This window comes from Vicugna pacos, chromosome 7 (assembly GCF_048564905.1).
Source record: "Vicugna pacos chromosome 7, VicPac4, whole genome shotgun sequence".
NCBI lineage: Eukaryota > Metazoa > Chordata > Mammalia > Artiodactyla > Camelidae > Vicugna > Vicugna pacos.
The window spans coordinates 20,257,446-20,270,229 of NC_132993.1; the positions used below are offsets into that span (position 1 = coordinate 20,257,446).

A 12,784-nucleotide genomic window follows, 5' to 3' on the forward strand; every position below is an offset into this window, starting at 1 on the left:
ATCATTCACAAGGTTCTGCAACCCACAGCACAATTAATTTGAGAACATTATTATTACTCCAAAAAGAAACCCCATACCCATTACTAGTCCCTTTCCATTTCCCATTCCCTGCAGGAAACCACTAATTTACTTTCCACTTCTGTGAATTTGCCTGTTCTGGACATTTCATATTAGCAGAAATACTCAATATGTGGCGTGTTGTGACTGGCTTCTTTCATTCAGCCTGTTTTCCAGGTTCATCCATGTTATGACATGTGTCAGAACTTCAGTCTTTTTTTGGGGGGGGTGGATTAGTAGCCCCTTATATGGCTATATCACATTTATTTTTCCACTCATCAATTAATGGACATTTGAGTTGTTTATACTTTTTGGCTTTTATGAATAATGCTGCTATGAATACATATATACAAGTTTTTTTGTGTTTTAATTTCTCTTGGGTATGTACCTAAAAATGGAATGGCTGGGTCATACATTAAGTACATGTTCAACTTTTTGAGGAACTGCCAAACTGCTTTCTAAGTGGCTGTACCATTGTGCCTTCCCACCAGCAATCTATGAGGCTTCTAATTTCTATGTATTTTCACCAGCACTTATTGTCTTTTTGATGAAATTCATTCAAGTGGGGGAGAAGTGATACCTCACTGTGATTTTGATTTGCATTTTCCAAATGACAAATGGTGTTGAGCATCTTTTCATGTGCTTAGTGGCCATGGAGAAATTTCTACTCAAATCCTTTTCCCATATTTAAATTGGGTTATTTGTCTGTGTATTGTTGAATTGTAAGAATTCTTTGCATACTCTGGATAGTATATGTCAGATATATGTTTGCAAATCCTTTCTCCGCTCTGTGGGTGGAGATATGTCCTTTGAAGTACAAAACTTTTAAATTAAAAAAAAGTTGATGCATATCTTCTTATTACTTTATGTATGCATCTATCAGTAGGTACTGTTTAAAATCGAGTTATAATTGACAGAACATTATATTCGTTTCAAATGTACAACACAGTGATTTGATATACGTATGTATTTCGAAATGATCATTTCTAACCAAGAAGAATGTGACTGAATCAAAACAATCATCTTAGAGTTTGGTAACATTCCCTTCTGCCCCAGCCATTGCCGGCCAGTCAGCTGAGGGCCCTTTCCTGGATCCTTTGCCGTGTGACCACTGGAGTAAGGCCAAGGCAGCCAGAGCGCCCTGGGGAAAACCAAACTGCCTCTTGAGACACTGGGAGAAAATCAGAGGAGGGAAATTTAGGAAGGAAAAGGAACAAGGAGTCCTGTTTTCTCACTTTAGCTTTCTTTTTCCTTTGATCAACTCAGCAAATTCATACATATCACTTTCCCCAAATGCAACTCCATTTCTCTTCCAGCAAAATTAGCAGAAGAGACCTGCCTGGTATTGAGAGGAATAAGGAAAATTCAGTTAAGTCTTTTTAGACTTACCCCCCAAATTTTAAAGGTCCTGGCTCAATGTAAACTCTCCAACGTGTGACCTTCCTGGTTTCAAGCAGTTTTCCCCCACAGTCTGTCAAGAGTGAGCAGATGAATTCCCCAGGCACCCCGTGATAGCTGAGACTGGAATTCAGAACCCCAGATTTTGAAGCCGTCTGCCTCAGGGCCAGAGCCTCCCCTTTCCTTCCCAGAGAGCCAGATTGGAGCCCTGGCTATGGAAGCCCTGACTCCACACATTCTGCCTTTAAAGTGCAAATGTCTGTTTTAGGCACAGAAAATATATAGATGTGTAAGAAAATTCCTGCTCACAGTGCAGTAGGGAAGCTGCATCGGAAACGAGTGGTCACTACGACCACACAACACCCACAAGATAGAAGTGCTGGGTACACATGGAACCTGGCAAGCCTGCCTGTGACTCCAGTAGAGGGTCTCAGATGGGCAGCTGTGTCTGCCTTTCCAGGGGACTGGGACCTGCAACAGCCCCACAGGCTGGGGGAAAGGGAACTCTGCCCCAAAGAGGGCAAAGTAGTACATTTAGTAAAAGTAAAATTTGTGCTTCTTCTCAGTTGGCAGACTAGAAGATAAAGGCCTTTCCCCTAAAGTAGGTAAGGCTTCCTTCTCTCCACTCCTTAATACCACGGTTGCCGCATTCAAAGGGGAGAAGAGGACAGAGGAGAGGAGAAGATGGGAGAGTAGGGAAGAGGATGTTTGGTCAACAATTGTTCCCACTGTGACCCAGAGAAACAGGGAAGAATAGGACTTTTTTTTTAAAAAAATAATACCTTTATTGACCTATAACTCACATATCATTAAATGTACTCAAAATGTACAATTCAATTTTTTTTTTAGCATATTCACAGAGTTGTGCAACCATCACCACAATTTTAGAACATTTTCATCACCTTAAAAAGAAACCTGTGCCCCTTAACAGTCACACCTGTCCCTCATATTTCCTATTCCTCCCACCTTAGGCAACTACCAAACTACTCTGTCTCTATACATCGTTCTATTCTGGACATTTGATATAAAAGGAATCATACAGTGTGACCTTTTGTGACTGGCTCATTTCTCTTTGCATAGTAGTTTCAAGGCTCATCTATGGCAAATCAGTATTTCGTTTCTTCTCGTTGCTGAGTAATATTCCATTGTATGGATATACCACTTTTATTTATTCATTCCATCAGTTATGTTTGGGTTATTTCCACTTCTTAGCATTCTAAATAATGGTGCTTATAAACATTTGTGTACAAGTTTTTGTATGGAAGAGTGGACTTTTCAGTTAGTCCTTAGTGATCATGTACTAACTGCCTACCATGTGTATAGCACAGTGATATGTGTAGGGATGAGGGAAGGTATATAGGAGGGCTGAGACACAAAGAACTATAAATATAAAATGTAATGGCCCAGCTGTCCTCTGACTAGAGGGATACACAATCAAAATTCATTCTTTGAATCTTCAATGGACCCTGGCTCCAAAAAAGAAGCCATAGAGGGGACAGTTAAGAATATCTAATTATACTACTCAGCCATAAAAACCGACAACATAATGCCATTTGCAGCGGCATGGATGATCCTGGAGAGTGTCATTCTAAGTGAAGTAAGCCAGAAAGAGAAGGAAAAATATCATATGAGATCGCTCATATGTGGAATCTAAAAAACAAAAACAAACAAAAACAAAAACAAACAAAAACAAAGCATAAATACAGGACAGAAATAGACTCATGGACAGAGAATACAGACTTGTGGTTACCGGGGGGTGGGGGGGGGTGGGGCGGGTAGAGGGTGGGAAGGGATAGACTGGGATTTAAAAATTGTAGAATAGATAAACAAGATTACACTGTATAGCACAGGGAAATATACACAAAATGTTATGATAAATCACAGAGAAAAAAATGTGACAATGAGTGTGTATATGTCCATGAATGACTGAAAAATTGTGCTGAACATTGGAATTTGACACAACACTGTAAAATGATTATGAATCAATAAAAAATGTAAAAAAAAAAGCATCATGAGAAAGGAAAAAAAAATCTAATTATGGACTGGAAACTAGATGATATTAGGGAATCGTTGCTCATTTTCTTATGTTTATGGTTATAAAGGAACATGCCCTTATTTGTAGGATATGCATGCTGAAGTACATAGGGTTGAAGTGTCACGTATCTGAAGATTATTTTCAAAAGGTTTGGCAAAAAAGAAAAAAAAAGTACACACACTCACACATATATGCCTAAACGCAAGTAAAGCAAATATGTTAAAATGTTAACAGTTGTTAAATCTGGGTGGTGGGTAATTGGGTGGTCATTGACCATTTTCTCAAATTTTCAGCATATCTGAGTATTTCCAAAGTAAAAAGCTAAAACAATTACAAAATAAAAAAACCTCAAATAAGGTAAGGAGATAAAAGTTAGAAGGTGTACCTTTCAAAAGAAGGTGGTAGAGGAAGGCCTCTTTGAAGACAGGACATTTGAATAAAGACATGGGTGCAGGAAGAGGGAGTTGGCCACAAGGACCCAGGGGAAGGGCATTCCAGGAAGAGGGAACAGCCAGCTCAGAGGCCCCAAAGTAGAAACGGGCTTCTTGTGTCCCTGGACACAGGCGCAGAGAGAGGCTGAGAGGATGTGAGGGAGGCAGGAAATGGGGTTGAAAACAGCCTCACTCCAGACTACACGGCATCACAGAATTGCGTTTAAGAATGACCTGCTGAAGGACTGTGAGTGGGCAGTGACTTGGGTTGAATTATATTTTAAAACATTTCTCTGGCTCCTGGGTGGAGAATACACTGTGAGGTTAGGGTGGGGATCACAGTGGGCAGAGAGGCTGATAAATAGAATTTATTGCAGAGAAAATGTTATCTCAGATTAGATAATGGCACCGGGCGAAGGGCTCAGGTTTGGCAAATATGTCCAAGAAGGGGAATTCTCGCAGAATTTGCTGATGGACTGGGTGTGGGAATGTGTGTGGGGGGAAAGAGTCAAGGGAGCGCCAAGGTCAGTCTGAGTGACTGGCCGGATGGTGGTGGCCGTTTGCTGGGACAGGGAACACTGTGGGCTGGGGGTTGGCGGGGAGGCACAGACTTTCTCTCTTCAGAGGAACATTAATTTGGTTTAGAATGGCCTGGAAGTCTTCATGGTCATGGAGGAGGTTGAATTTGGGTTGGGCCTTCAAAATGAGGAGTTCATCAATGTCAACAAATTAAGGCTTTCATGTGAGTTGACAAACAGAGTGATGGCTAGAGGCATGGCCTTTGAAGTTGGGGACCTGGATTTGAATCCCGACTGGCTATGTGACATTGGGCAAATTGCTTAACTTCTTTGAACCTGAGGTTCTTCATCTGTGAAATAGGCAAAATAACATGTGTCCTGTCAGGTTGTTAGGTTGTAAAACACCTTGGCACAGGGCCTGGCACAGAGTAGGTGCTCAGCTTGTAATGTTTCCTGCCACTCTGCGGAGATCATCAGGAAGAACTAACTTTGTGAGCTCCCAAGGGACTGCTTTAAGGGACTGTTAATCTTCTGATGCCTTTTCAGCTACAGCAGTCCTTTCCTCCTTTTATTCACCTAGTTTTTGAGCACTTAACTGTGTACCACATGCTGTTCTAGGCATTGGATGTACAGCAGTGAGTTTTAAAAATCCCTGTTTTACAGGGATTTTCTGTTGGAGGGAGCTTACATTCTGGTGGAGGGAGAAGACAAACATAGCCAAGGAATATACAGTATGTAATATATGAGCTGGTAATAAGTCCTAGGGAGAAAAACAAAACAGGAAAGGAGAAGAGGAGGTGCTAGGGTAGAGCTGGGACTGTAATTTTACAGAGGTGCCCAGAGAAGGCTCTAATGAGACAGTGAAATCTCTGCAAAGACCTAAAGGAGAGAAGGGAGTAAGCCGTGTTTTTATCTAGATGAAGAATGTTTCAGGCTGAGAGAATGGCTAGTGCAAAGGCCCTGGGGCAAGAGCATGCTTGGTGTATCTGAGGAACAGCAAGAAGGCCAGTGTGGCTAGAAAGGAGTGAGCTACAGAAAAGGGGAGGGTCAGCTCCTGTAGGGCCTGGGAAGCCTGTGATGGCTTTGGCTTTAACACAGAGTGAAATGGGAAGTCCTTGGAGGGTTTTGAACAGTGGGGAGACAAGGTCTGATTTACAGTTTAAAAGGCTCACTGGCTTCTATAGGAGGGAATTCAGGGGTTAAAGAGAGGAGGCCAGTTGGGAGGTAGTTATAGTAATGATGATGGCTTGGCAGAGGTGGTGGGGAAAAGATTCTGGATATATTTGATAGTAGAGGCAACAAGATTTCCCGATAGATTCAAGGTACAGCATTAGAGAGAGGAGTCAAGGATTTTTAAGTTCAAGGCCTTTGACCTGGGCAGCTGGAAGGAAGTATTTGGTTGAACCAAATGAAGCTGCCAATACTTAACTGTTCTTAACCTTTGAAAAAATGGCAACTTTATATATTTTAACTTAATAGCGGCCATTTACTGAGATGGGGAATGCTCTGTGAGGAAGAGGCGAGGAGGGTATCAGAAGTTTATTTTTGGACAGGCAATGTTCACTAGGCAGCTGCATTCACGTGTCTGGAGCCCAGGAGTGAGGCCCCAGTCAGAAATGTACTCTAGAGAGTCAGAGTATAGCTGGCAGTGAAAGGTCTGAGACTGGATGAGGTCACCTGGGGATAAATGTAGATAAAGAAGAACAGAGGCCTGGGGACTGAGCCTGGGTCTCTAGCATTTCCAGATCAGGGAGATGAGGAAGCAGCAAAGGAAACACAGGAAGTCACGACTGGAAAAACAAAGGTTCCAAACAGAGGTGCTGGCCCAGCTAAGAGCTCCCTAGATGTAGATGTGAATAATTTCCAACCTCACTCTCTCCTTGAGGCTTGGCATTAGGCAGTGTGTGTGTGTGTGTGTGTGTGTGTGTGTGTGACATGATAATATCTTATTCATGATAGAGAGTGCAACATCTCTTCTCCTATTTGATCCATTTCACAGATGAGTAAACTGAGACACAAAGGTTAGGCTATTTGCCCAAGATTCATCAATAACAGGTAGCAGACCTGGGACTAGAAGGGGTCAACTGTTTCTAAGTTCCATACTGTCATTGAATCACACTTGTTTGGTGGGGTTTGGGGGTAGGTGTTTGCCCAGGGGAACTGCTACCAGAGGTAGTAACCAAAGAACCCCCTGGGAATGATAGTAGTGCAGGAGATGCAATCTTGCCGCTGCCAGCTGCTGCCTGAGCTCCCACTGACTGTTTCTGTAGGGGCACATTGTAACAGGGTTACATGGAGATGACTTGAAATGAGTTTTAAGCCTTTATTTCCTGGCAGCAAGGAAACTGCTGATATTACTGCCCTCTTGAGGGATCTGGACCTGTGATCTCAGATACCAAGAGCGCCAGATTAAAATGAACCTATTTCTCAACCGAAATGGTCAGACTGAATCGGGAGGCCTTATTTGGGGGACTTTCACATTTGACAGGGACAGTGATAAATTCACTTTAGTTTTAGAGCCGTTGGGTTAATAGGGAGCTTCAGAGACAGAGTGGCTTCTGGGCTGGGCTCTTCCACTCACTCCATCAAATGATGAATTTCATCTTACTTTCTCTTAGCATCTTGCTCAAATCATAATATTGTCTGGGAACTTATTTTCTTGCCTTTGAGAAGCTGCTCCTGAGATCGGAGGCTCCACTGGTCAAGCTTGGCCCTGCCCTTGGGAGAGATAAACAGGCCTGAATACATTTCCAGATTGCAACACTTGCGAGTCAGGCAGGGCTGGACAGCTGTTCCCTAGCAGCACCCCTGGTTGTCCCTGATAAGGAAGAACACGGCTCATTCCAGCGTACTGCCGTGTGTGCACATATATAAACAGACACTCCCAGGCCCCGGTGTTGTTTTAGAGTAAATTATTGACATTCTGAATGGCTGAAACATTGAGGGGAAAGGTGAACACAAACTCACTCTGCTCAAGAGAAACTCCAGGTTCGTAAGCCAAAAATAAATCAACCAACACTATCATCTGGCAGCACTGTGGAGCCACCTTCTGAACCTACCTGGTCAAGGCTCTGAAGCTCTGGAAAGAGGAGGGAAGGGTTGCAGTGGAGGAAGGGGGAGGAAGTCAGAATAGGGAAGGTGGACTGATGAAGGAGCAGATGGCAAAATGCCCAGAGAGAAAGGTGTATTGTAAAAATGTGAACAAACCTTCACCACAAAGATTGACACTATGACATCTTAAAAACAAAAACAAACAAACAAAAAAAGTGAACACTCTTCTTAAATGACAGTGTGTAAGGAGTGGGGCAAATGGGAGATTGACAATAATAACACCACCACATAACATTATTACACCTTGTAATCAACACTTCATGTAACCTTTAGGAAAACCAATTTACAGTTTACAAGAGGCTTTCACATTCATCTCTTCCATTTACTCCATCAACCCACTCAAGTGGGTAGGGCATTTTAAGTCACATTTTACAGATGAGAAAACTGAGGCTCAGGGAGGATATAAGCAATTAACTGAGGCATAATTAAGAGGTGGGGAGGGGCTTGTTTGTCCTAAGTAATTCAGAGCTAAGATACTTACTAGGAAGGGTGATTCCTTTTCAATGACTGCTCAGAGGCTAAATTGCCATTGCATTCCTAAGTAGAGCAGCTCCCCCTTCTCCAGTGCTGTCCAGTGCTGTCTAACTAAACACTCCTCTGATGATTTTTGCCTGATACTTAGATCACAGCAGCATAACATCTGTGAAGATTAATGTGCCAGGGAAAATGTCTAGATCCACCCTATACCCTTCATTCTCAAATGCCCCATCCTTGACCAGTTCTTTCTGTTTTGGAAAAAAATACCTTGGGTCCTGTAAGCGTGCTACCTCGCTCTCAGGTGGGGCGGAAACATCCTTATTTGTATAGGATATTATGGAAGCACAGGACCCACCTAGAGGGGTCAGGTAGGTGTTTTTGAAAGTGCCTATTGGAATCTTCCAGCAGTGGTTCTCAAACTTTGGCCTGCATCAGAATCACCTGGGGAGCTTGTTAGAGACCTGGATGTCCAAGCCCGACCCCAGACCTTCTGAATCAGAATCCCCAGGGGGTGGGGCCTGGACATTCATGAGCTTAACAAGCTCCCCAGGTGATTCTGGGGAGTACACCAAAGCTTGGGAATCATGGGAGTGGGAGGTACTCAGGTGCAGGAGAGTAGGGAGCAGCAACAGGAGCCTGGAGAGTCCAGAGGAGACACAGTCAGGAACAACCCTCTGCTCTGCCCTTATCTCTATTTCCCTTTAACAAAGTGTCAAGTAAAGAGGGTTAGAAATCTCTTCCTTCAGACACATCCTCCTAACAGAATTGCTATGTGCAGAAGGAAAGAGCAACATACCCCCTTTAGAAGCAGTTAAAATAGACCATATTTTTCAGAAAGAAAAGAGGTTACCAAGGGCTGGGGAGAGTGAGGAATGAGTGAGGAATTATTATTTAATGGGTACAGAGTTTCTGTTTGGGATGATGAGAAAGTTCTGGAAATGGATGGTAGTGATGGTTGTAGAACATTGTGAATGCATTTAATACCACTGAACTGTAAACTTTAAAATGGTTAAAATGGAAACTTTTGTGTTATGTATACACTTACCCCCCGCACATGCACACAGCACACAGAATAGCTGGTCTTTTGAGGGATGGAATGATGGGAGCAAACAACATCCAATTTTATAGCAATTTTACAATCAAACAATGTTGATTGCTGCTGCCCCAGGTGCGTGTGTGTGTGGGTATGTGTGTGTGGTAGGTCACATAAGGGGATCCAACTCATAAAATACAAGTGTATATTCATGGGAACAAGGGAATAGATAAAAATTCTGAAAATAGATGGCAGTGAAAATATGATATAAATACAGAAGCTGCCTAGAACACTCTTTCCTGCCCCCTTTGCCTGGTTTACTCCTGGGTTTCATATCATTTCTTTTGGAGTGCCTTGTAGAGCAGTGTCTCTCAAACTTCACTACACAAAGGAATCACCTGGGGACCTTGTTAAACTGCAAATTGTAATTCAGGAGATCTGAGACAAAGCTCTAGCCTGCATTTGTAACAGGTGATGCTGACACTAGATCTAGACCACATTGGGAGGGCTGTGTAAATTTTAAGTCTTTCTTAGCTCATCAAGATAGTCTCATGTCCAGCAGAGTGATGACCACTCATTAGGTGCTCAATAAATATTTACTGAGTGAATGATGGAGTATATATGGTTGATATAGGAGTTTGGAGGGCAGAGCAATGTTTGTCCTGAACAACAGCATATTTGAGATGTTTCTGCTTTTATCAGTCATTCACTTTGTGAAATCACCTCATACTCTGTAGAGTAAGGATGTTAGTCGTAAATTATTTCTGGCCTTATCGCCTTGCAGCTTCAACTCTAATCCTCGAAAAAGTGACCCTACACGCATGGAGGGTAATGAACCCTGATTTGCAAGCTCTGAGGAGGCCTTGCTACAGTCTACAATCGCTGCAAACAAATTCTCTCCATCCAAGGAGGACGCAGGGAACCTGCTGCTGTAGGAATTTCCAGATTTTGGTGCTTGTCTTGGTTAATTGCCACCTTGGCCTCCTCAAATCAAGTAAACAGACATTTTAACAGTGTATGTGGGAAGGAGGGTCATCACCCTAAAACACATGAATGTAATATTGCCATGATTTAACCATTATCATTTATGATGATGATGTTAACGACACTGGCAGTTGAGCGAGTTAGTGTGTAGGGGAGTTGGGGGAGGGGGCAGAGGGCTGTGAGGGCAGGAGAAAGAGGGACTACAACTCCCAGAATCCCCCGAGAAAGTCCACGCCGCGGCGGCGGCGCCCCACCCCTTTCGCTGGCTGGGCCCGCCCCACCGATGACGTCACAGAGGTTACGTCACGGCGCCCAGAGCGAGGCTAGGGTAGAGAGGCCGACTGAGCAGGAGTCGTCCGCTTGTCGTGGAGGCTGCTAGGGAGCCGGCGAGAGGGAGAGCGGGCGAGCAGGCGAACGAGCTAGAGCAGGCAGGGGGGAGCGTCGCACGGCGCAGAGGAGCGCCGGGGCCGGGCCGAGGCAGAACCTACAGCCGGAGAGGGGCAGCCCGAGCCGGGCGACGCGGAGTCCCCACCCCCACTCGGCCGGACAGTGCCCGGTGTTCCCCCGTGCGGGGGGCGGCGGCAGCGGCTGACGGGTCCCGACAGAACCGTGGGGGTGTTGCCGCCTCCACCGAGGAGCCGGCGCGGCCGCGGGCTCTTCAGAGCCGGGGCCCGGGGCCCGTGACAGACGGGCCGAGGAAGGGAGAGAGGCGTCGGCGGCGGCGCAGGCGACGGGGAGGCAGCGGCGACACCATGTCATCCCCCAGTCCGGGCAAGAGGCGGATGGACACGGACGTGGTCAAGCTGTATCCTTCGTGGAGGGGGGATCCGGGCTGTATGTGGGGGGCGGTGTGGGGATGCCCAGGGCAACCCCTGAAACCTAAGCAGGGGCCCAGGGGCACTCCAGGCCACTGTCCGAGGCTTCCTGCCTCCTCTCCCTCCCCCCAGTGCCTACGGAGGCTCCTTGGCACCTCCCAGGAGCCGAGAGCCTTCTCAGCTCCCCCTTTATCTGCAGCGCCCCGAAATTTGGTGGTTCCACGCTCTTTCTGCACCCCTAATGCTCATGACTTTTATCCACGACGTTTTGACTCCCAAGACGGCTTTTTTTTTTTTTTTTTGGCAGGACCGGCCACCTCTTTTCACTAGCGAGCCCACCTTTTTCCTGTTTGCTCTCCCTGGATTTAGGGACTCGAGATAGAAATTCCCAGGAGTGAAGCCTTTCTCCTTTTCTTGAAATGCCTCCATTCCCTCCACTCACAATGCTTCTTGAACTGGGGTAACTCAAGTGACCTCCTTTATCCCTAATTCCTTTCTATATTAGGAAGAGAGTAGTCTGCTCGGTGCACCCTCTTGCAATAAAGAGCTCTGAGTGTTTTAAATCAGAGACCCTTATTAAGGTCTCTGGTCCCTAGAAGAACCCCACTGTTTTTCTTTGCACCGACAAAGCCTATCCCACCCATAGTTGTATGTGATGAGGACCCCCAGGCCCTCCAGCAAGCCACCCTCCATATTGTGGCAATGACAGCTAGGGGGAGGGAGAGAAAGAGGATCTCCTTGACAAAATAGCCCCTGTACTAACCACTTAAGCAAACTCCCTGTATGGGGATAAGGTTTTGCGGGAATAATTGCCCTGATCTTGCCAAGTGACACCCTTTATTTTCCTACCCCCCGCAACTTTATGTACTCTGGAGGTAGCAGTGGGTAAGCTATAACTGATAAGAGTCCTTCAGGCAGTGGTTTTGGTTGGAGTCCAGACTGATTATTTCATGACCAGCTAGAGAAATTCGCGAAGGTTCCTGTGACAAATCGAGACATTTTTTGAGGGGTAATTTAGAGGGTGGGGGGAAGAGAGGAAATGAGCCCAGTGTTCTGAACAACTAATCCCTGGGGAGAGGGGGAACCGGGGGTGGGGAGTGGTAGTGTGTGAAACGCAGTTAAAAAGTCCTGTCTTCTGCTTCTCTTTCTCCCTCACCCCCATCCCCCCACCATTTCCCCCTGTTGCAGGGTTTTGTTTATATAACTCAAGTTGTTTGGCTAGATTCTTCAGGTGAATTCCTTCTTTCTTCCTTTTATTGTTCCTGTTTTTGATTGGATGTTTTACCTCTTTAAAGAGATCGATGATTATTGTCAAATACTCAGTTATGGAATTCGCTGAAGTTTTTAAAAAGTAGTTTTTGCATTCGGTTTGGAAGTGGGGGATGGGAGGGAAGTTTCCTGGGCAAGTGATTTTTTTTTCCCCCATAATCTTTTCAGGAATAAGGTGTTTTTCTCTTCGCTCAGGAAAACTTGATTAGAAATTAGGCACAGAAGAGGAACTTCTGAGTTTTAGGGTTTGAAGTTTAGAATTTTGGGGGATATAGGAGTGGGGATTGGAAAGAGGAACGAGTAATAAAGTATGTATTATGTACCAAATATATGTCTAGGGACAAGTGAAACTGACTGTAAGCTGTTTGTGGCCGTGATTGAGTTTTGTAAATGTGTAAATGATACCAGTAATGTTGGCTTTTCATAAGGTGACAGGAAAACTTGTAACTATGGCTGTGTGTACATTTTACACAAAGCAGTTTCGGGTTTTATTTTTGTTTAGAAACTAGGAAATGACATGGTGGCAGAACCTGAGTTATTTTTATCTTGAATTGAGACTTACTGTCACACCTAATGCAGATTTCTACCTAATGTTTAATTGGGATGGGGGTGGGAGAGAGAATTCTAGCTGTCTTTGATCAATGTCAGATTCTCAA

General features: G+C 44.7%; 1 protein-coding gene across 2 annotated transcripts in view; it reads left to right on the top strand.

The window, feature by feature from the left end:
* The first annotated feature begins 10,352 nt into the window (after positions 1–10,352).
* UBE2H (ubiquitin conjugating enzyme E2 H) overlaps positions 10,353–12,784 on the top strand; it is a 90,984-nt gene continuing 88,552 nt past the window's right edge. For both annotated transcript variants that reach the window (XM_031674134.2, XM_031674135.2), the window contains exon 1: positions 10,353–10,849. In XM_031674134.2, coding sequence (XP_031529994.2) covers positions 10,797–10,849 — 53 coding nt within the window. In that variant the 5' untranslated portion in view covers positions 10,353–10,796. The remainder of the gene's footprint in view (positions 10,850–12,784) is intronic.